Source organism: Mytilus californianus, unplaced genomic scaffold (genome assembly GCF_021869535.1).
Source record: "Mytilus californianus isolate M0D057914Y unplaced genomic scaffold, xbMytCali1.0.p SCAF_4, whole genome shotgun sequence".
NCBI lineage: Eukaryota > Metazoa > Mollusca > Bivalvia > Mytilida > Mytilidae > Mytilus > Mytilus californianus.
Genome location: NW_026262690.1, coordinates 6999088 through 7024909, shown reverse-complemented (window position 1 = coordinate 7024909; position 25822 = coordinate 6999088). Strand labels below are relative to the sequence as shown.

Below are 25822 nucleotides of genomic sequence, written 5' to 3'. Positions count from 1 at the left end.
AAATCAAAAATATTTGATCATCACTTATTTTGGAAAGTGTCAAAGACATTGCTGACATAAACCTATGATATAAGTTTCATAAAAATCTGGCAAGAATTGTACATGTGAGAGCGCTAACAAGACTGGACGGAGGGACGCCCAGTATTTCCATGTCTCCCGCAACACGTTGCTCGGGGGACAATAAACAGATGTTGTATGATGGCCAATGTGACAACTATCCACCAAAGTCCAAAATGACTTGGATGTAAGAAACTATAGAACCAGTCTATCTAGTCCTTTTTGTAAAAATAAAGTTTGATAGTAACAAAAAAAAATCAAAACATTGTCTTATAGTCCCAGTGTAAAACCAAACAACAATGATGAACAAGAGTGCACATACTGAAATTTCTAACCTACTTTACTGATCATGATTTAATCTAATGTTGTAAGTCTTGAGATCAGGGTTATACTACAGGTATATCATAACCTAAACATGGTCAATGATTCACGAAAACAAGGTCAAGGTCAGATGACACATCAGAAGAAAATGTATACACCAAATATAGTTGATCTTCTTATGGTATCTTAGAAATGAACTTAATCACAAAAATCTTATGTTAACCAATGAACCATGAATGTATACTATGTAATAAATCTATATACCAAATATTATTGTTCTGTTTTTCATAAATTTTGTAATTAAAAAAATCCCTGTCCAACATTTTGTGACATATGTTTTAGTAGAGTCAATTAAAGGAGATGTGGGGAAAAGTGAGACAGCAAACCAAAGACACAAAAAAACAATTTAGAGTTCATTAAACAGTGTTCAATAAAGTTCAGGTATCTATCTATACAATATAATAAGCTCTACATCCCCAGCCCATAAAAAAATGTTGTGAACAATTTAACAATGACAATCAGAGATAGTCATCAAAAACAAATTCTGAAAATGAATAAAAAAATATCTACTTCTGTTGTAATTACATGGTATAAAATATTGTCTAGTAGGTGTGTAGAGTACCAAATACCAATGGTCTATCTGACCATTTTGTAATTACCTAATGTTAGTTATTACCTACCAGAAAGAGTAACAACCAAGAAACAATGAACTATCTAACCTCTGTGTAATTACATTGTATAACATATTGTTTGATAGACCTTAACAATACTAAAGGGTCATACATCCTGAAGTCTTGTTAGTTCAATCAGTTTGATCTGTAGTTTTAAGGATAGGAGGTTAAACCAATTTTACCTTACAGTACCAATAGAGAATTTGATTGCTTGAAGACGTTTTATGGATTTACACTTTCCTTAAATAAATACACTGCAAGTAACTTAAATAATCTTGGTGCAGTTTGTGGTGGCTTTTACAGTTATTGTTTAGTATGTATATTATGCTATTACTAATACCACTGATATTTCATAAATTTGATTAAAAGTCGCAGTTTGACTGTATCTACACTATGATGAATGTTTGATAGTCAAGTCACTAAGATCAGAAGTGTCAGTTTGACTGTACAATCTGAATAAGGTCTGATTGTGCAAGTCACCAAGATCAGCAGTCTAAGTCTGACTGTATTTACACTCTGATGAAAGTCTGATTGTCCAGGTCAACAAGATTAGAAGTTTAAGACTTAGTATTTACACACTGTGGTATATCTGATAGTCCAAGTCACTAAGATCAGAAGGCTCAGTTTGACTGTGCTCTCTGATGAAGGTCTGATTGTCTAAGTCACTAAGAGATCAGAAATCTCATTTTGACTGTACCCTCTGATGAAGGTCTGATAGTCCAAGTCACTAAGATCAGAAGTCTCATTTGGACTGTACACTCTGATGCAGGTCTGATTGTCTAGGTCACTAAGATCAGAAGTCTCATTTGGACTGTACACTCTGATGCAGGTGTCTGATTGTCCAGGTCACTAAGATTAGATGTCTTAGTCTGACTGTATTTACACTCTGATAAAAGTCTAATTGTCTAAGTTACTAGGATCTGAAGTCTAATCTTACTGTATTTACACTTTGATGAAAGTCTGATTGTCCAAGTCACTGAGACCAGAAGTCTAAGTCTGACTGTGTTAACACTCTGATGAAAGTCTGATTGTCCAAGTCAATGAGATCAGAAGTCTAAGTCTGACTGTATTAACACTCTGATTGTCCAAGTCAATGAGATCAGAAGTCTAAGTCTGACTGTAGTTACACTTTATTGAAAGTTTGATTGTACTAGTCGATAAGATCAGAAGTCTGGATCTGACTGTATTTACACTTTATTGAAAGTTTGATTGTCCTAGTCGATAAGATCAGAAGTCTAGATCTGACTGTATTTACACTTTATTGAAAGTTTGATTGTCCTAGTCAATAAGATCAGAAGTCTAGATCTGACTGTATTTACACTTTGATGAAAGTTTGATTGTCCAAGTCAATAAGATCAGAAGTCTGGATCTGACTGCATTTACACTTTGATGAAAGTTTGATTGTCCAAGTCAATAAGATCAGAAGTCTGGATCTGACTGTATTTAAACTCTGATAAAGGCCTGAATGTCCCAGCTCTAAATTTTGTTACATGGGTGTGTTAATACCACATGTTATGTAACATTAAAACAGGGTTTATCAACTCCATCCTATTTATGATTCATAAACATTTATTCTTTATGAAACAGATTCAGCATCTATTTCATTATCAACATCTGAATATTAACTCTGAAAAATTATCTATTTGTGTGTTGACCTTGATAGCATGCAGTTTTGATGATTGACAAGTACCCACCTGTCAAAATCTACCATGCTGGTTTGCACAATATGCACATCCTCCTACAGTATGTGTCAATCACAATCCTTCATTATATGTTTTACAGAATGGAACCATTAATGTTGTTTAATATCAAACGTTAAGTATGATAACATAAACATATGATACCAATCTAAGTATGCAGGAAACATGGAATAATCCTCAAATACTTATTCTAAATAATGGGCAAAACAAAACAGCCAAAATGAAATATCAAACAAAGTAATTTCATGCTTGATATTATTCCAGTAGAATATTGCAATAAGATAAGAAGTCCTAAAATCAGTTTATTGTAAGTTTATTGGAACCCAGTGGCATCACTGACATGTGTGATAGGACCATATCATCTTAGTATTTTTAGGAAGTGATTTTAGACCATAATGGTCAAAAAATCATTACTATAAGTTACCAGTCACCTTTAACTGGTGTTTTACTCAATGACAGATTTACTGCCCTCTGAGTTGTTGCAAGGGTTTCTTAACATGCAGATCTTTATATGGAATTTAACATCCCCATTCTGACCAAACAGGGATGTGAACTTGTACATCCCGCACAGCTAAATAGACACCCAACTTTGGCAAGGGTTTTACTGCCAATTGGAAGAAGACCAAAGTGACCATATTTCTATTCCCCAGTCACCCTTGGGGGGAAGAGCAATATGACATTATACATTTATTTCCCTTCCTTGATGGAGATATGATGATTTGTTCACCCAAGAAAATTCATATTTCATATCTCCCTAAGCCGTGGGAAAAGTATGCTTTATTCCACAGCCTTTACTTTTTTTCACTTCCTGAACAACATACAATTTTTCTTATCCTTAACAATGAATAATAATAACTCAAACTTTAAACATACCCATGAACTATGAATGCAGAACAGCTAATGATTGATTGATTGTTGGTGTTTAAAGCACTTTCAGCAACCTTGGCTATGTAATTGTGGCCAGTTTTTTATTAATGAAGGAAGCCTGCACTTGTCACAAGCCTGGTTAGAAATCAATGTTGACATGCTAGTGATAACTGTAGACAAACTACTTAGACCACTTAAAGTTTGAACTGTCCATGGATCACAAATGCTGAATATTTCAAACTTTAAGCAAAATGAACCTACATGAAACAGCTCAAACTTTGAAAAATCCATTTACCATGAACACAGAACATCTCAAACTTTAAACATGACAAAAGACTATGTAATAATTTGTTGTTCCTCAATCTTTTTAGAGAAAGACTTATTACCATCAATATTTATCTCTTATTTTTCTATCAATAAAATCTATAACAGGTCAAAATTCAGTCACATTTTACATATGTTATAAATGTCAATTACATGCAGACACTTAGCAGTTTGAGATAATTGTTTGATTCCAATTTCCTTATTTATAAATAATGATTGGTAAGACAATTACATTAGCACCCCAAACCTTCATCAATTGGAAAATAATATCATTACCCAATTCACCTTTAAAAGTCTCAGATCCGATTAACCTTCCCGTCAATTCTTCTTTGCTATATAATGACGTCAATTCTAGTCTTAAAAACACTTGTCCAAATGCAACGTTGATTGCATTTCACTTTAAGGATATAAATTGTCACAGGATTGATGCTCAAAGCTGCCCTCTTTCCATAAAATGTACGTCATTTACTTCAAATTACATATTATGTAGTAGTTTTTTAAGAAGACTGACTTCATTGTTATTCAAGATACTGCCAACCATGTCTCTTTGGTAGCATTTCTTTTCAATTTTATTTGGAAACTAATTATAAGAATTTTCAGTGTTATAATAGAGAACCACTGACAGGATTTTAATGATGGTACATGAAAACTTTCTTACAACAAATGAAAATGTCATCCAATTTAAAACATCAATGGGAGAGTTTAAAATTTGAATTTCATAAAAACATCAATCGAACATGCAACAATATATGTTTGGCATTTGCTTTTATTATTATTTCAAAATAATATGGAGTATTTATTATTTTTTTTTTTTTTAAATTGTCACCATTAATAAAATATTTCAATCAATTCATATTTCCTGGGAAAAAAGTAATTTTCATTAGGGAGCAAAGGAATACTTTTATGAGAAAATTGATTAATTGCTAGATTGTACGTCACTTGGTCTCTGGTGGAGAGTTGTCTCATTGGAAATCATATTACACTTTCTTACTTTATAAATACTTCTCTAAAATTCTTCTGTTTTTGGAGAGAAAAAAAAGGAAATTTGCAATATAAATTAATGAAATATTCAGAAATATTTTTTTTTTCATTTCTCCTTGTACCAATACTTTTAAAAACAGGAAATAACAAAACAGTAGCAGAAGATATAAAGAGGGCTATCATATATCCGAAGTTGGAGACAAATATGGCAATACCTCGTCTATAAAGAAAAACGTATATCCAAATTATATATGCAAAATATTACAAAAATCTGTGACATTATTCATTCAATGTTCTGGTACATATGAAGTCCACTTCATTTGTGAGCATTTTTGACTTCGTACTTAATTTCATAGTTCAATTCCTCAAATGAGAAAAACAGGAATTCCAAATGTCTTTTTAATCAAATGAGAAATAAGCACAAATTCAAAAAGATTTTAGTTCCATTTTTAATCTGTCAAATGTGTATTCCCATGGCTGCACACTAACTGCTGCATATCAAAGGAAATCGGCAGAACATGCACATTTTAAAAAGAGAATTCAAATCTTATCAAACTAAAAAGTAAAACACTAAGATCATTTCTAAATGTCATCTTTGTTTTGGGAAATTTGTCTTTGTCTTACAAACTTTAAAACAAGTTAATTTTGAAATATATATAATCTTACATGAAATTTGTTAAAATTTGAGGGATGACTTTTTATAACTGGGATTAGAATCAGTTAATTTTTTTCAAATTTCTTCCTTTTCAGATCGAATAACAGAAAACAAGATAATAAATAAATTTGAATCCTAGTACATCTGACAGATTAAATGCTTTATTTAGAAATCTTGTTCAGAAGTTTTCAGCCTATAGAAAAACTTACAATCTTACATTGGAGTGCATCAATAAAACGTCAATAATTCAATTTTAGTTGTTTTTTTTCTTCATTCTGATCAATATAAAAAAAAATTGTAGCTAGTGATTTTATCAAACATAACCTCTTGTTACCAATGACATCATACATGCAACATTTGGCAACTGATAGCAACACTGTAACAAATCATTTTTTCATTTTGACAGATCTGAAAGATAACTGAAATCTTAGAATATCCTGTAAGTGTACTTTCTGTAAGATTTATTATGTGGTGTTCCATCTTGGTTCTAATATTTTTATGGTTTCCAATGATTACTTTTCTATGATACAATAGTTAAGGTCAGTTGGTCTACAACCTTTTACTCATTGTAAAGTTGAACAGAAAATGATTTTTCTATTACATAACAATTTAAATTATTTGGCCAGTATGTTTTGAGAATTGCTATGTTTCTGTCAAAAGGACAAAACAATCTGACTTAATTGTTTCTTTATGTAAAGTCCAACTTTACATGAGAAATGTTAGTAAAATGTGTAATCACAAATCTATCTTTTATCCATAGTAATTACTAATGCTTTATGCTGTTCATCACCAATCTGTCTGCATTCAATTCTTACATGAGCAATTAAATCAAAAACATTTCCAAACAATAATAAGCATGTATAGAGACTAAAGAGTCATGTGATGTTTGGTGTCAAATGTACAATAGACCATTTTCATAAATAGCAACTTTTGACTGTAACAGTACAATTACGAGAAAAAAATAATGGTTTTATGTTTTCTATACACGACAAAATCATCAGAAAACTGTTAATTTTTTTAACCAAATTACACAGATTGTAAGCTTGATTCGGAGTCAAAAGTTGGTAATATGAAAAAGTCTATTGATTTGCAGGATAAAAATATTGTAAATCTTTACACAAACTTTTTGTTAGAACATTAATTAAGAACTGGTTTGTTCTGACCAGTATATTTTGTGCTCCTTTAGCATTTGTTTAGAACAATGTCTGTTGATGCCATACAAAATAAACTGAAGATTTTATGTTTATTCTTTTTGTTTCATTTTTTTAAATAAAATTATGAATCAAATTATTTATTTGTTTTTTTTTTCAAATAATGAAAACTATCTTTTTTTCTGTATTTTTATATTTTCATATTTTCATACATTTTATATTTTCATATTTTCATATATTTTATATTTCTATATTTTCATATTTTTCATATTTTTGTATTTTATATTTTTTACATTTTTATATTTTAATATTTTTTATTTTTTAATTTGCATTATTCTATTTTTAATCATGATGACATTAAACAAAATGTTGTCAGTATGACCACCTTAAGCACAGTAAACATGAATAACCAGTTTACCAGTACCAGTTACATAATTTCTTTACATTCCAAATTTATTTTTCATTAATTTTGTAGTTTTTATGTAACCCATACCCAAATGCAAAACAACCCCTCATTTTTACACGAAAAAACATTTACATGTTGTTAGAAATTTTCCATTTAACAAACATAAAAGTCTTCAAGATTGTTGTTGACACATTTCTTGATCATTTGTTTTGTTCAAGGTTTCACTTTAGGGATATATTCCAGAGTTTGTGTGTTTTTGTGACAGAGAAGCAATCCTGGAAACTTATCCTATACCTAAAAGTAGCCTAAGGTATAGGCTTCAGAATTTGTTAATAAGGTTTTCTGTAACTTTTTATTCCCTTCAGAAAAATGCAACACCAACAAGATAATAGAATTATACAGTAATTTAAAATGCTCTGGTGTGACACAGTGATAGAATGTAGGTTGGATAATTATTTAATAAGAAACATGGAACATTCTCTAATTAGTTTTTTTTGAAAGTAAAGAACAGAAATTAGGTCATTAATTGATTAAAACTTTTTTTTATGAAGCCTGAATTCTCTTTAGACTGAACACGCACATTCAGTCATTTTCGCTTGAAATCTTATTTATACTAGTTAAATATGAAAGTGACAATAGCTCTGCAGCACATAAAAGATTTCCTCGCTGTCCTCGTCAATATCGCATTGGTTCTCAATCAGACAATATATGGTATATTGTCATACAACCATTATACATATTGTCTGAGTAGTCAAGTGTAATTGATTTGGTAGAAAAAATGCTTTTTTTTATTACATTTCCAGTATATAAAGATCATATCATCAGAGGAAACAGAGGGTTTTCCAAACCAGTATATAAAGATCATATCCTCAGAGGAAACAGAGGGTTTTACTAACCAGTATATAAAGATCATATCCTCAGAGGAAACAGATGGTTTTACTAACCAGTATATAAAGATTATGTCCTCAGAGGAAACTGAGGGTTTTACTAACCAGTATATAAAGATCATAATCTCAGAGGAAACAGAGGGTTTTACTAACCAGTATATAAAGATCATAATCTCAGAGGAAACAGATGGTTTTACTAACCAGTATATAAAGATCATATCCTCAGAGGAAACAGAGGGTTTTACTAACCAGTATATAAAGATCATAATCTCAGAGGAAACAGAGGGTTTTACTAACCAGTATATAAAGATCATAATCTCAGAGGAAACAGATGGTTTTACTAACCAGTATATAAAGATCATAATCTCAGAGGAAACAGAGGGTTTTACTAACCAGTATATAAAGATCATATCCTCAGAGAAAACAGAGGGTTTTCCTAACCAGTATATAAAGATCATGTCCTCAGAGGAAACAGATGGTTTTCCTACATTAAAAAAAAAGACCAATTTCGTAGATGAAGATGACATTCTAGTCATGATCATTTCTGAAACCTGATGTCGTGTTTATGTTTTTTCTGTTTTTCAACCATTTTCCTAACACATTCGATTCTATATTGATAATGTCTGTACTTTATTTTATTCTTTGTGAAAAATTCACCTCCCTATTTTATCTTAATGATAATCAGTGGTATACATGTTCTATTCTTTGCACATGTACAATATATAAAGATTTGCTATAATTATTGTAAAATACGTATGATCATTGTATTATATTCAAGTGAATACAACAGAGATTCTTAGTATAACCTACTTTTCATGCTTCTTGATTTCTATAACACACTGATGCTCCACTAACCTGAATAATAAGAATCCAAGGGAGGTAACTGCTATTCTTCTCACATCATCATTCACATCACTGACCTGAAACAATTATATGCTATGACATGGCTCAGTTCACATATAAAACAATTAGATGATAATAATAATCACCTGTTTTTGTAAACATAACAAAATGTTTTAAAAAGCTGATTTTGAATGTAAAAATGTCAAGGGAAAACGAATCAATAATCATTGTCCTTTATTTTTTTGTCAAAACAGAAGATACTGACTTTAGACTAGACCTTCAAGACATAGTATGCAGTTAATTTTCAGACATTTTTTATCTAGTGTACAGTTTTGCGTCTAATTTTTGTTCATGTATTCATAGTATTTATCACCATTTAATTCCAAATTTCATCTTATTTATTGTTTACTTTTTCAAAATTTTGCGACACTGTTGCTAGTGAGTAATATAAATGTGTGCCTGTCATCAGCGGTACTTACTGCTACATGTAAAAGTTTTCTGATGGCTTGGTTATTAGCTGAACCACAATATGCCATAGCTACAGTAAACATCCCAGACCATCGGAGGATTGGATCTTTATCACGACATAGGGACTCTATCAGAGCATCAGCCTCTTCTAAACGTTCGTACATAGTTAAAGAGATACCAACAGCCAAACCTCGTAATATCTTTTCATGCTGGGTCTCCTTAGCATACTGTAAAAGACAATGAATTATTTCAAGTAATTGAATGTCATGCTCTTATTGTCAAATTATCAGCAAAAGAAACTGTTCTCTACAGGACAAATTGTTTTATCTTTCTTAATGCTAAAATACCATAAATAACTTTAAAAAAACTGATAGGACTAATTTAAATAATTCAACTAAAAGGACTAAGATTTTAAATATATATTTTTTTAGTAACTTACAAAATTTTGTAGAGCTTTTTATTTGAATTAGCAGCATAACATAGTAAATTACAATAGTCACTTTCTTTATGCTTTAAATGCCAACTATACACTCAAAAGTTAAAAACATTACATTATTATCTAAAACAATAAAATACATTATAATTTGGCAGAATTTGTCTATAAGTGTCTCTGAAATAATAAAAAAGTTGCATAACCAATAGTAATTTGATATAATTGATAATAAAAACTAATGGAAAAGGTGTCCCCATGGACACAGATGATGCCCCCGCTTGCATACAACATTATAAAGGGGCATAACTCAAAAACAATAAAAGTGACGCTACCCAAATTTGTACTAGATCTGAGATTTGTGGTAATAAGTATTGTGTATAGGTTTCATAATGTTTGGTTGGGGCAAACTTAAGTTACAGAACGGAAACTAAAAATTTCGCAATTTTTCGATTTATAAAGGGGCACAACTCAATAATGGTTAAAGTGACGCCACCAAAATTCAACTTGATCTGTGTTTTGTGGTAATGAGCATTGTGTATAAGTTTCATAACATTTGGTTGAGGCAACTTAAGTTAGAGAACGGAAACTAAACATTTTGCATTTTTTTTCCCATTTATAAAGGGGCATAACTCGATAATGGTTGAAGTGACCCCACCAAAATTCAAACTTGATCTGCGTTTTGTGGTAATAAGCATTGTGTATAAGTTTCATAACATTTGGTAGAGGCAAACTTAAGTAAGAGAATGGAAACTAAAAATTTTGGAATTTTTCCATTAATAAAGGGCATAACTCTAGAACGGTTAAAGTGACGCCACCAAAATTTAAACTTGATCTGTATTTTGTGGAAATAAGCATTGTGTATAAGTTTCATAACAATTGGTTTAGGCAAACTCAAGTTAGAGAACGGAGACCAATTTTGGGATGTACGGATGTACGTACATACATATGTACAGACGGACAAGGATAAAACTTAATGCCCCCTCCGCTACGGCATATAGAGACTTTTCACCATATTTGTACTTGTCATGAGTAACATGACAGATGCCACATGTGGACCAGAATCTGCTTACCCTTCCTGAGATCATCGCCAGTTTTTGGTAAGGTTTGCTTTGCTCAGTTTTAGTAATCTATGTAGTGTTTTGTGGAGTGTTGTTATCTTAGATTTTTTTCCTTTTTTACCATGTTTTGTGTCAGTTTATCCTTTGACAAATGATTTTGCATTGTACCTTTAGCGTCTTCTGCCTCTTATACATAACAGTTACTTCTGGACTATACTGTTACTCTACTATTCATAATCTTATGTAATATCTTAGTGTTTTTCTTTCTGGAATATTTTGATACATTTTATGTTATTGCAAAATAAGCGAAAAATAACCCCAGAGTGACAATTTCTAGGTATCCCGTAGTTAGATCATTCATGCTGTTCTAGACCCTATGACTAGCGATATGAATAAAGAGAAATGTTGGTTACAATGCAATATAAATCCTATGACACAAGAAACTGACATCTTTAGTCTTCATCAATAGAATAGCATCCAAACCATATGTCAAGTTCTATATTTTCCTTAAGTCTAGCCAATCGTGATTTAACTTAAAAGCCACTATCAAATACATACTGTCTACACAAAATTCAGTGAAAATAAGGAAGACATGTATACTGGAGCATAACTGATCATTCCAAGGCAAAATATTATAATCATTCATTTCAAAAGGAGCCAAGAAATTTCAAACTATCTGCAAACAGGAAGTGGCGAATATCAAATCATTCCCTTTCATATTTCAGGAAAAGTTTGAAGAAAATTTTCCTTGTACAAAAGTGTTCAACCTATTAGCAAACAGGAAGTGGCTACATGGCAGATGTAAAAATTGCTTACTAGCTTGAACTCAACATTATCAAGCTGCAGACCAAATATTAAATCATTCCCTTTCAAAGAAGCTAACTTGGTTTTTTTTACGAACAGACGGACACACAGATGTTTGGACAGAGTCAAGCTGTTACTAGACCTGCTCCCCCTTCAGCGATGCAGGTAAAATTTCTAACACTTGCTTTATGAAATTCATAAAATATATTTGTAATCAGATTTTTACAAAAAACTAATAAATTTTTTTATTTTTAGACATTTACATTAATTACAAGAATTTGTAGTTAATCACAGGAACTATTTGACAAATTGAGTCTTTAAATCAGAACTGAAGTTAAGAATAAAATAAGACACAATGATGTTAGATGTCATCTTTAAACACAATTCCATAGAGACACCTGCTCTATGTGACGAGTATACGTCATTGGAACATCACTATAATCTATAACTATGATTAGTCTTATTTTATAAAGAAAATTTAGTAACATCAATATTTGCATGTTAACATGTAATTCAACTTTGATAAATACAGATTCACATTTTATAATGGATTATAGGAAGAAGAAGTTTTGCAAAGTGAAATTCAATCCAAATAATTTTTCCTTTAATTTTTCATTTTGTATTATGTAAGAATGTAATTTTTCCCTAATAACTTGAACAATTGTTTTAATAGAGAACTTGATTGATATTTTAATTGATTTACTTTTCAGTAATGTTATTGTGACTAGTGACAACTTTTTGATGAAGATGATGTTTTATCTGAATGTGTGTTGAAGGTAAGTCCTAAAGTAAGTTTGAGGGAGGACAGCTATGTGTAACTGAGGGTAAATAGTGGTGTTTGTTTGAAGTTTGGTGATGATGCATGCTTTAGGGTTGATGGTTATGCTTGTTTAAAGTTTGGTGATGATGCATGTTTGAGGGTTGATGGTGACATTTGTTTGAAGTTTGGTGATGATGCATGCTTAAGGGTTGATGGTTATGCTTGTTTAAAGTTTGGTGGTGATACATGTTTGAGGGTTGATGGTGACATTTGTTTGAAGTTTGGTGATGATGCATGCTTAAGGGTTGATGGTTATGCTTGTTTAAAGTTCGGTGATGATGCATGTTTGAGGGTTGATGGTGACATTTGTTTGAAGTTTGGTGATGATGCATGCTTAAGGGTTGATGGTTATGCTTGTTTAAAGTTCGGTGATGATGCATGTTTGAGGGTTGATGGTTATGCTTGTTTACAGTTTGGTGATGCATGTTTGAGGGTTGATGGTGACATTTGTTTGAAGTTTGGAGATGATGCATGATTGAGGGTTGATGGTAACATTTGTTTGAAGTTTGGTGATGATGCATACTTAAGGGTTGATGGTGACATTTGTTTGAAGTTTTGTGATGATGCATGCTTGAGGGTTGATGGTTATGCTTGTTTAAAGTTTGGTGATGATGCATTTTTGAGGGTTGATGGTAACATTTGTTTAAAGTTTGGCGATGATGCATTTTTGAGGGTTGATGGTAACATTTGTTTAAAGTTTGGTGATGATGCATTTTTGAGGGTTGATGGTGACATTTGTTTGAAGTTTTGTGATGATGCATGCTTGAGGGTTGATGGTTGATGTTTGTTTAAAGTTTGGTAATGATGCATGCTTAAGGGTTTATGGTTGATGTCTGTTTAAAGTTTGGTGATGATGCATGTTTGAGGGTTGATGGTTGATGTCTGTTTAAAGTTTGGTGATGATGGTGACATTTGTTAGAGGGATTTACAGTTGATTTCTGATTCAATAGTTTTTAATTCTTGTTTTTCCTTTATGTCAGATAATATGCAAATTTTTATTAAATACAATTATACTTAGAAGAACTTTAACTTGTATACAGTGTCAATATTTGTTTTTCTAATATCAAGAGTCTTTGTGGAATTGGGAAAAAATGTTTCATTTGATAAATTGTTGTATTTGATTTGACAAGTAGCAGAATGCTTTCCACAAAGAAACCTAGTCATCTGTTGACTGTTATTAATAAATACATTAGAAGTACAGTGACTGGAAATCCTATGCTATCTGAGACTCTCCTAGAAACACTCTTCTGTCCAACACAATAACCTAATAGGGTATTGATTATTTATAACTCCTAATAAATTAACTTGATAAACAACACATTTCTTGAGACTTAATTTAAACATTTACTATTATAAATGGTCATTTATACAGTTAGTTTACCATTATAAATGTCAGTGAACTCTCCAACCAGGCTAAGCACATGTCATGGAATGCTAACCATTTAGGATGGGTTGACAAATTGTAATCAGTTTATCTAACACCAAAATAACATCAAAATAGTAGTTTTACAAGGAATGAAGCCAGTAAAATGAAGTTTATTTTAGTTCTGTTAGACATAAAATAGGATTCTAAGGATCTAAATAAATAAGTAGTAAAGACTAATAATTAAAGAACAACAATGATTACGAAATTTGATGCAAAATAAAAAGTAAACAAAATGTGTTTACATTGGATAACAACTTTAGTAACACTCAGTAAATTAAGTTTGGTTTAAAGCTGAATGTAATGGCAAGATAATACAAACAATATTTACACATATTTGTAAGTTTGTCATGCCAGGATGTCATCAATTTCTTCACATGACTACTACCACTTATAATTTGATAAATAATATGCTTCGACTAAGAGCATGCACTACACAAATATGAAGACGATGACAGATCACAGAATATGCTTTAAACAGAAATAAAGACAACATAGAGGGTTTCCAACATATAAAATATACAGAAATAAAGACGACATAGAGGGTTTCCAGCGTATAATACATACAGAAATAAAGACAACACAGAGGGTTTCCAACGTATAATATATACAGAAATAAAGACAACATAGAGGGTTTCCAACGTATAATACATACAGAAATAAAGACGACATAGAGGGTTTCCAACGTATAATATATACAGAAATAAAGACAACATAGAGGGTTTCCAATGTATAATACATACAGAAATAAAGACAACACAGAGGGTTTCCAATGTTTAATATATACAGAAATAAAGACGACATAGAGGGTTTCCAACGTATAATATATGCAGAAATAAAGACGACATAGAGGGTTTCCAGCGTATAATATATACAGAAATAAAGACGACATAGAGGGTTTCCAACGTATAATATATACAGAAATAAAGACAACATAGAGGGTTTCCAACGTATAATACATACAGAAATAAAGACAACATAGAGGGTTTCCAACGTATAATACATACAGAAATAAAGACAACAGAGGGTTTCCAGCGTATAATACATACAGAAATAAAGACAACATAGAGGGTTTCCAGCGTATAATACATACAGAAATAAAGACGACATAGAGGGTTTCCAGCGTATAATACATACAGAAATAAAGACGACATAGAGTGTTTCCAGCGTATAATATATACAGAAATAAAGACGACATAGAGGATTTCCAACGTATAATACATACATAAATAAAGACGACATAGATGGTTTCCAACGAATAATACATACAGAAATAAAGACGACACAGAGGGTTTCCAACGTATAATACATACAGAAATAAAGACGACACAGAGGGTTTCCAGCGTATAATACATACAGAAATAAAGACGACACAGAGGGTTATACATACAGAAATAAAGACGACACAGAGGGTTATACATACAGAAATAAAGACGACATAGAGGGTTTCCAGCGTATAATACATACAGAAATAAAGCAACACAGAGGGTTTCCAGCGTATAATACATACAGAAATAAAGACGACACAGAGGGTTTCCAGCGTATAATACATACAGAAATAAAGACGACACAGAGGGTTTCCAACGTATAATACATACAGAAATAAAGACGACACAGAGGGTTTCCAGCGTATAATACATACAGAAATAAAGACGACACAGAGGGTTTCCAACGTATAATACATACAGAAATAAAGACGACACAGAGGGTTTCCAACGTATAATACATACAGAAATAAAGACGACACAGAGGGTTTCCAACGTATAATACATACAGAAATAAAGACGACACAGAGGGTTTCCAACGTATTATACATACAGAAATAAAGACGACACAGAGGGTTTCCAACGTATAATACATACAGAAATAAAGACGACACAGAGGGTTTCCAGCATATAATACATACAGAAATAAAGACGACACAGAGGGTTTCCAGCCTATAATACATACAGAAATAAAGACGACACAGAGGGTTTCCAACGTATAATACATACAGAAATAAAGACGACATAGAGGGTTTCCAACGTATAATATATACAGAAATAAAGACGACATAGAGGGCTTCCAACGTATAATACATACAGAAATAAAGACGACATAGAGGGTTTCCAACGTATAATACATACAGAAATAAAGACGACATAGAGGGTTTCCAACGTATAATATATTCAGAAATAAAGACGACATAGAGGGTTTCCAGCATATAATATATACAGAAATAAAGACGACATAGAGGGTTTCCAACGTATAATACATACAGAAATAAAGACGACATAGAGGAATAAAGACAACATAGGGGGTTTCCAATGTATAATATATACAGAAATAAAGACAACTTAGGGGTTTCCAATGTATAAAATATACAGAAATTATATATGGGTCACTATACACCATGGCATAAAAAGAAACAAACAAGATGGTCCAATGAGTCAAAGAGAGCATGTCTGAAACATATCTTTTAACAAACAATAAAGACAAATGATCTCTTGTAAATTTTACAAGACAACATGTCATGAGTAGTTTCTTTACATTTCTTATTTTCTTCTCAAGATTTAAGTTCTCATTCTGTCTGGATATTAATATATATACTATAGAACTTTTTGATATATATTAGAGACAAAATTTGAACTTTAAGTATTGAGGAATAAAAAAAATCTGTATTTCCATTCATTCATTATTCTATACAAATCCCCCTATAAGGAAAGTTTTATTGACAAATAGCCGAGTTTATCTTCATGCAATCCATAAAGGGCTGCCAGCTAATATTGTCTGTGATAATCAGTTGAGGGAGAATGATTTGTTAATTCTAAGCTGAGACATAAATACTTTCCAATCAAGTTATTAAACAATGAAATGGAATTGGTAAGGTAGTGAAACAAACATCACATAGAAAATTAATTTCCCCTCCAAACTATTAACAATCCCATCCGTCTTATCTTCTTATAGATGTCATTTTTACTAAATACTTGGAGAAGGTTTTTTTCATGAATGTATCTATTATTATATTTATGACAGTGTGGAAAATTATGTATCAGCTTAAATCTATCCGAGGTAACATTTCATTTTAATTATGTACAGTAAGGCCATTCCCATGCTTATTGGTGGAGTCTGATGTAATCTGTTGTGCTGTTCAATATCTTTGGTAATTATTGTTGTCCTTTTTTGTGTTATTATGTATGAACAAAAGGTGGTGTGATGAATAAGTCAATGATACAGCTACCAATAATAGAAAAGAGGACTTATGGAGGTCAGTATGCTGTCTTCAACAATAGACAGGTATCTATACAACACGTCAAGCTCCAAATCACTGATTTAACAGAGACAAGCAAAGATCAGCCCTTCACACTAAATGACAAAAATGACAAAAGTCCCTAGCATGACTTAAGAGGTTCATGACTTCAGAGGGCCAAATGAATGTGTGGCGGAGTTTTAAAGCTGTTATAAGTCCCTAGCATGACTTAAGAGGTTCATGACTTCAGAGGGCCAAATGAATGTGTGGCAGAGTTTTAAAGCTGTTATAAGTCCCTAGCATGACTTAAGGGGTTCATGACTTCAGAGGGCCAAAAGAATGTGTGGCAGTGTTTTAAAGCTGTTATAAGTCCTTAGCATGACTTAAAAGAGGTTCATGACTTCAGAGGGCCAAATGAATGTGTGGCAGTGTTTAAAGCTGTTATAAGTCCCTAACATGACTTAAGAGGTTCATGACTTCAGAGAGCCAAATGAATGTGTGGCAGTGTTTTTAAGCTGTTATAAGTCCCTAGCATGACTTAAGAGGTTCATGACTTCAGAAGGCCAAATAAATGTGTAGCAGTGTTTTAAAGCTGTTATAAGTCCCTAGCATGACTTAAGAGGTTCATGACTTCAAAGGGCCAAAAGAATGTGTGGCAGTGTTTTAAAGCTGTTATAAGTCCCTAGCATGACTTAAGAGGTTCATGACTTCAGAGGGCCAAAAGAATGTGTGGCAGTGTTTTAAAGCTGTTATAAGTCCCTAGCACGACTTAAGAGGTTCACGACTTCAGAAGGCCAAAATAATGTGTGGCAGTGTTTTAAAGCTTTTATATAAGTATTCACAATAAGGCTGCAATCATTTAAAAAAAACCAACATTTAATAAATGGGGAATGTGTCCATGGGACACAGATGATGCCCCCACTTGCACATAATGTTATAAAGGGACATAACTCAAGAACGGTAAAAGTGATGCTACCTAAATTCGTACTTGATCTGAGTTTTGTGATAATAAGCATTGTGTATAAGTTTTATAACATTTGGTTGAGGCAAATCTAAGTTAGAGAACGGAAACGAAAAATTCAGCAATTTTTCCATTTGTAAAGGGGCATAACTCTAGAAAGGTAAAAGTGACGCTACCCAAATTCAGACTTGATCTGTGTTTTGTGGTAATAAGCATTATGTATAAGATTCAAAACATTTGGTTGAGGCAAACTAAAGTTAAAGAAACGGAAACCAATTTCGGGGCAAACGGATGGACGGACAGACGGACTTACAGCTGGACAAGGGTAAAACTTAATGCCCCTTCCGTTACGGCGGAGGCATGAACACATTTACATAAAACTTTCAGTTTTACCAAATTAAAATCTATTTAAACTAAGGTTTAAACTGCTGTAATCAAAGCTGATATTTGGCCTCTAACTTACTTAAAGTAGTTTAACTAAGAACCATGTGCCATTCTTAATGAGAGTAATTTAATACATTGAGATAAAAGTCTAACCAAGACCAAACCTTGTCTGGACCAGCCTTCATTAAATGTTGCCGTTTTGAAGAATAGCCACACAGTGTCATAAGTGTAAGAATTTATCAATTATCATAGTCGCAATCAGTCAAATGCATAAATATGGTAGTTTCCTAGGTAGTTATACCCACAGACTTAAATAAAATGCTTCGCTGGGCGCAGCTTGATACGACCGCAGAGGTCGAACCCTGAACAGTTGGGGCAAGTATGGACACAACATTCAAGCTTGATACAGCTCTGAATTTGGATTGTGATTAAATATTTGACACAGCATAGGTTTCTGACACAGAAAGAATGTGGTCTAAGAACTTCAATTTTTTTAATTTACCTATTATGGTCCATTGTCCAAAATCAAAATACATGGTTAGATTCAGCATATCAAAGAACCCCATATATTCAATTTTTGTTGAAATCAAACAAAGTTTAATTTTGGACCCCAACTTGGACAAACTTGAAAACTGGTCCCATAATCAAAAATCTAAACACATGTTTAGATTCAGCATATCAAAGTACCCCAAGAATTCAATTTTTGTTTAAATCAAACTAAGTTTAATTTTGGACCCTTTGGACCTTAATGTAGACCAATTAAAAAAACGGGACCCAAAATTAAAAATCTAAATACACGGTTAGATTTGGCATATCAAAGAACCCCAATAATTAAATTTTTGATGAAATCAAACAAAGTTTAATTTTGGACCCTTTTGACCTCAATATGAACCAATTTGATAGCGGGCCCACAAATAAAAAATCTAAATACATGGTAAGATTCAGCATATCAAAGAACCCCATATATTCAATTTTTGTTGAAATCAAACAAAGTTTAATTTTGGACCCCAACTTGGACCAACTTGAAAACTGGTCCCATAATCAAAAATCTAAACACATGTTTAGATTCAGCATATCAAAGAACCCCAAAAATTCAATTTTTGTTAAAATCAAACTAAGTTTTATTTTGGACCCTTTGGACCTTAATGTAGACCAATTCAAAAAACGGGACCCAAAATTAAAAATCTAAATACACGGTTAGATTTGGCATATCAAAGAACCCCAATAATTAAATTTTTGATGAAATCAAACAAAGTTTAATTTTGGACCCTTTTGACCTCAATATGAACCAATTTGATAGCGGGCCCACAAATAAAAAATCTAAATACATGGTAAGATTCAGCATATCAAAGAACCCCATATATTCAATTTTTGTTGAAATCAAACAAAGTTTAATTTTGGACCCCAACTTGGACCAACTTGAAAACTGGTCCCATAATCAAAAATCTAAACACATGTTTAGATTCAGCATATCAAAGAACCCCAAAAATTCAATTTTTGTTAAAATCAAACTAAGTTTTATTTTGGACCCTTTGGACCTTAATGTAGACCAATTCAAAAAACGGGACCCAAAATTAAAAATCTAAATACACGGTTAGATTTGGCATATCAAAGAACCCCAATAATTAAATTTTTGATGAAATCAAACAAAGTTTAATTTTGGACCCTTTTGACCTCAATATGAACCAATTTGATAGCGGGGTCCACAAATAAAAAATCTTAGATGCAGCATATCAAAGAACCCCATATATTCAATTTTTGTTGAAATCAAACAAAGTTTAATTTTGGACCCCAATTTGGACCAACTTGAAAACTGGGCCAAAAATCAAAAATCTAAATACATGTTTAGATTCAGCATATCATAGAACCCCATATATTCAATTTTTGTTAAAATCAAACAAAGTTTAATTTTGGACCCTTTGGACCTTAATGTAGACCAATTTGAAAACTGGACCCAAAATTAAAAATCTAAATACACAGTTAGATTCGGCATAACAAATAAATAAATGTGGTCAAAGATTTTACAAATCTAATGCGCCATACTGGTCTTCCTTTATAAATATGCATTTCTTTAAACATAATTTAAAAGCAGTGTAAGGGAAGTAACCAAAACGTTGTATTTGGATTACCTCCCTTACACTGTTTTAAATTATCTTAATTGTTCATTAACCATTACTTTATACATAATTTAAAAGCAGTGTAAGGGAGATAATTTCAATGATGTATTTGATTTATCTCCCTTACACTGCTTTAAATTATGTTTTGTACTAAAGTATTTGTCCATTAATGAGGACAACCTTGTTTTTCCCCCTTTTTTGCCCCTAATTCTTAAACGGTTTGAGCAATAACCCCCAAAGCAAATCCTAACCATCCCTTTGTGGTTTGGAAACTTGTAGTATAATTTCAGAGAGATCCATACACCGTTCCACAGTTATTGTCTGGAATCTAGAAAATGCTTATTTTTGGCCCCTAATTCCTTAACTGTTGGTACCATAACCCCCAAAATCAATCCCCACCTTCCTTTTGTGGTATTGAACCTTATGGTAAAATTTCATAGAGATCCATTCACTTAAACTAAAGTTGGAGTGCGAAAACCAATGCGTCTTCGGACGATGACGCGGGACGACGACGACGACGACGCCAACGTCATACCAATATACGACCACAAAAAATTTTTTGCGGTCGTATAAAAATAATATATGCAAATCTGTCCAAAACAGTAGGTGAACATCTTCCTTATGTATGCGATCACTGTACTAATATTGAATAATGATGAAGGAAAACTGTTGAATCTAGGTATTACATAAATTAAGTAGCCTCCACTTGTTTCTGACAGAGGAATGAAATGGAGAAGTTCTTACCTCCTCTAGCAGTACAAGGTCAAAATGTGCTTATCATAACTTTTTTGGCAAAAGTTCCCAAAAGTTTAGGAGACTTCTAAGCCAAATTTAACATTCAACTGCTTTTTGGGCTATATCTATGTACACCATAATTACTAATCAAAGCTTACAGTAATAATGTAAGACTAATCTAATCTTAGGACGGAAAGCAAATACACAAAATAGAACAGGGATTTAAGTTTCAGTGGTTTTGGAGGAGATGCAAAGAGTTTAAAACTTTATCTGAGGAAATCCCTACTGCAGAAACCACATAAAAGATGTACAATTTATTTACATAATGGAGAAATGGTGCTTGGATGAATGGACAGATTGGTGTTTAATGTCCAATGGCAAATATTACTTGTATATCAGGACAAAAAATATTAATCATATATGACCATGATCCCTGTAATAGAATGACACACTGAGCCAACTTTTAAACCTGCTTGTTCAAAAAATTCGTAAGGGTTCCGAGGAACCCAGTGTCTCGCCTACTTTTTCTGTTAATCGCAGCCTCAACAAAAATGAGGAAGTAAATCAATAAAAATATTCCTCTTGATACTATCTTTTGAATGTAAGAAGCTTCTGTCCAAGTTTGGTAAAAATCCAGGATAGTTTATGAATCTAATAAATGTTTAAAAACTTAAACTGCAGACTGAATGTAATGTTAACTGGAAGAAAACAAAATTTCCTTCTAGATACTAGCATTAGATCATGAACAAGCTTCTGTCCAAGTTTGGTACAAATCCAAAATAGTATAAGAAAGTTATTAAAATTTAAAAAACTTTAACCACAGAGTGAATGTGTTGTTTCCTGGCAGAAAATCTAAGTCCATTTAAAAGTAAAATACGGAAAAAATGGAATTTTATTTTTACAAAATTTACTTCTAGATTCTAGCTTTTGATCATAAACAAGCTTCTGTCCAAGTTTGGTACAAATCCAAAATAGTATAAGAAAGTTATTAAAATTTTAAAAACTTTAACCACAGAGTGAATGTGTTGTTTCCTGGCAGAAAATCTAAGTCCATTTAAAAGTAAAATAAGGAAAAAATGAATTTTTTTTTTTACAAAATTTACTTCTGGATACTATCTTATGGTCATAAACAAGCTTCTATCCAAGTTTGGTAGAAACCCAGGATAGTTTAAGAAAGTTATTAAAATTTTAAAAACTTTAACCACAGAGTGAATGTAATATTTCCCGGCAGAAAAACTAAGTCCATTTATAAGTAAAATACGGAAAAAATGGAATTTTATTTTTACAAAATTTACTTCTGGATACTATCTTATGATCATAAACAAGCTTCTGTCCAAGTTTGGTAGAAATCCAGGATAGTTTAAGAAAGTTATTAAAATTTCAAAAACTTTAACCACAGAGTGAATATTTGTGGACGCCGCCGACGACGACGCCGACGGAATGTAGGATCGCTATGTCTCGCTTTTTCGACTAAAGTCGAAGGCTCGACAAAAAGGTAACAGTTGGCTTGCAGACATGTCATGTACTTAGTGTAGAAACAGCAAATACCAATTTTTAAGTCTAGGTTTGACCAGGCTGGAGATGAAACCCAATTTAATTCATTCAAAGGTTTGTAAAATAAATGCAGATTTGAGATAATGCACTATACAGAAGAATCCCAGAATTTGACAGCAAAAACAAAATTCACAGCTAAACAGAGTGGAAAAAAAATGATCTGGTAAAATGTTTGTGAGCAGAATTGAATTAAGGATATTTCACTATACAGGGTAAATTGCTTTATTTGTCTACTACACTTTCCAGATAGAAGAAATACTGTAAGTTCAGTTGTCAAGGGACAAGGTGTACAAACATAATCAACTTTAAGGCTCATTTATACATTAGAAAAAAAAAATAAACCAATCACTAGAAAAAAATACATAAAGATACAGGCAGAAGAAAAAAATCCTCTTTACAAGACACCTTTCCTTTCAAATTGATGATATATGAAACAATGTCTCCCAGGGAGATGATCTTAAGTGAAATAAAATTCAAACTGTTACAGCTGACAACCATTAAAGCATTGTATTTCATATTTAATGTCTTAATACTTGAAATTTGATTGAATATTTACCAATATAACTGTGTTAAGTAGAAAACTGGGACAGTCAGTTTTAAATACTGTTCATAGATGCAATATTTTTTTCTGCAATTAAATTACTGGCCTTGTTTCTTAGCACAAGTAAAAAACTGGGACAAAGTCAGTTTAAAATATTGTTCATAGAAGCAATAATTTTTTCTGCTATTAAATTACTGGCAGACAATGTTTCTTAGCATGAGTGGAAAACTGGGACAAAGTCAGTTTTAAATACTGTTCATAGAAGCAATAATTTTTCTGCTATTTAATTACTGGCCTCCTTTCTTATCATACTTTGCACTTTACATGCTTGATATACTGTTAAACAAATGGTGACATAGTTTTGTGTTTTATAAGTGTCAAGGTTAAAAGGTAAATCAATTTATAAAAATGCTTTTCTTATGTTGTCTTCTGTAAAATGCTTTTCTTATCTTGTCTTCTGTAAAATGCTTTCCAGTCATGGTATTTTCTAATGGTTCATTACAATGGATATAACATTATGCTTATTCATCTATTTCATTCTTTTCTGAAAACATTTATATAATGTGACCCATTTGGCATTTTACAAAAGTAACTTTTAAACTTGATGTACCGGTATTACCCATAACCAATTACTAAATGTTCATGTTGAATACTTACTGCTAACATGTCCTCTATAGCATTTGCATGTTTTGTTCCCAACATAACCAGCCCCATGGCTAACCCTGCTGCTTCACCTGAAATAAAATAAAACCAAGCGTAATTTATTGTAGAGTTTAAACTTGGAGATTTCAAAGGCCAAAAAGGGTTTTATTTCCCTGTTTTTTTGTCTAGGTCCTATTGCTAATTGCCATGTGCTAAGTGGCCAGTAGCAAGTCTCTAGTTTGACCTTGCAGGAGATGGAACCAAGGATCTCCTGCAATCTACCACAAGACCACTGAGGCAGTAGAGAAATTTAATAATTCTTTGTTGTAAACTTTACAAAACAAATCAACAAAACTTCAAAGGTTAGAGGGAGCCATTTCTAAAAGCAAAGAATATTAATTTTAAGAGGCCTCTGATTTGGGAAAACTTTCATTACTAATCCATTATACCTTTTCAATTAGAGGGTGACAATTGCTTCTTTTGGAACATGTAATTACACATTATTACAATGGTTGCAATGAAATACCGTAATTTCCCTGTCAAATTAAAACTGAGATTTCACAAAATGTTTTACATTAAGATCAATATAATAAGAATAACTATAAATTTCAATAGTTCAAATATACAAAATATTCAACCTATACATGCATTTCTGAATGTTTGGTCACTTATTGAATATCCTTTGGCATTCAAATGCTTGGATTAGTTATTCAGTAAATGTACAGTTCATCACACATATTCACAAATGACAAATTTGGCTGTATATAATACAAAATTAAAAAAAAAGGTATAATAAGATAATTTATTAAGCTTATTGAATTAAAATTCAAAGAATATTATAAATTTCTCAAATAATATCTTTCTGATGTTCAAAATCATTAAGTCTGCCACTCATCAACACTAATTTTTTTTTTCAATTTCATCTCACTTATTTGCTTAAAGTCTTAAAACTTCTGGCATTGAAGGAAAATCAGTGATTTTTTATGTGGCTATTATATCATAATGTCATCACAAATGACATTCAAGCACTGAAGTGTCAATGTTATGTCATCCTACTCATTTATCTATACAATTATCTAATTTTGACAGGACTGCAAGAATTAACTAATTTTGCAAATTACAGGGCTTAATTTTATACCTCCTGTTTTGAGATAATAATTTCAAAGAAAATATATTTCCATATGTACATATTCCGCATCACCTTGATTTACTGCTAGATGTACTCATATCACAAAGCAGAGATTTTCTATTGGTGTGAAATATGTAGGATGTGTTAATAATTTATCATTCAATTTACACTTTAATTAGCTCTAATCATTACATGAAAATGACGTCAATGTCTTCACACCATCTTTTAATTACAATGTAGTCTACCTGAGCTACTTATTATTAACAGTCATGTGTATAATTATCTTTCTAAATAGGTTTTCCTCAGTTGGAGTTGTGAAAAAGGTTGAAAAAGTCACATATTCAATACTACATCATTTTTGTATATTTATGGCAAAGCTCATTTAGAAAACATTAGTTCAAGAAGGTTCACATTGTCATGATTAATTTCAGTCCCTTGATAACATAGCAGATTCCTCGTTTCTAAAACTATGACAATGGCTTTCAACCACTGGTCAATAAAAGTTTTAGTAAAGCTGTATGACAGGAATATTAATGGTGGCTTCGAAAACCAGTCTGACTGGCATGAAGGAGTTTGTATTTCAATAGATATCTCAAGGGTGTAACACCACTAATTCGGCCCGGCCAGAAAGCACATACCAGAAAGTAGTACATATTTAGCA

At 31.9% G+C, this 25822-nt stretch overlaps 1 protein-coding gene across 2 annotated transcripts in view; it reads right to left on the bottom strand.

Moving 5' to 3' along the window:
• Positions 1-25822, bottom strand: part of LOC127737376 (26S proteasome non-ATPase regulatory subunit 1-like) — a 182298-nt gene that overhangs the window by 116651 nt on the left and 39825 nt on the right. For both annotated transcript variants that reach the window (XM_052247992.1, XM_052247991.1), the window contains 3 exons: positions 24048-24124; positions 9343-9558; positions 8876-8940 (listed from right to left, as the gene is read on the bottom strand). In XM_052247992.1, the coding sequence (XP_052103952.1) occupies positions 8876-8940; positions 9343-9558; positions 24048-24124 (358 nt within the window). The remainder of the gene's footprint in view (positions 1-8875; positions 8941-9342; positions 9559-24047; positions 24125-25822) is intronic.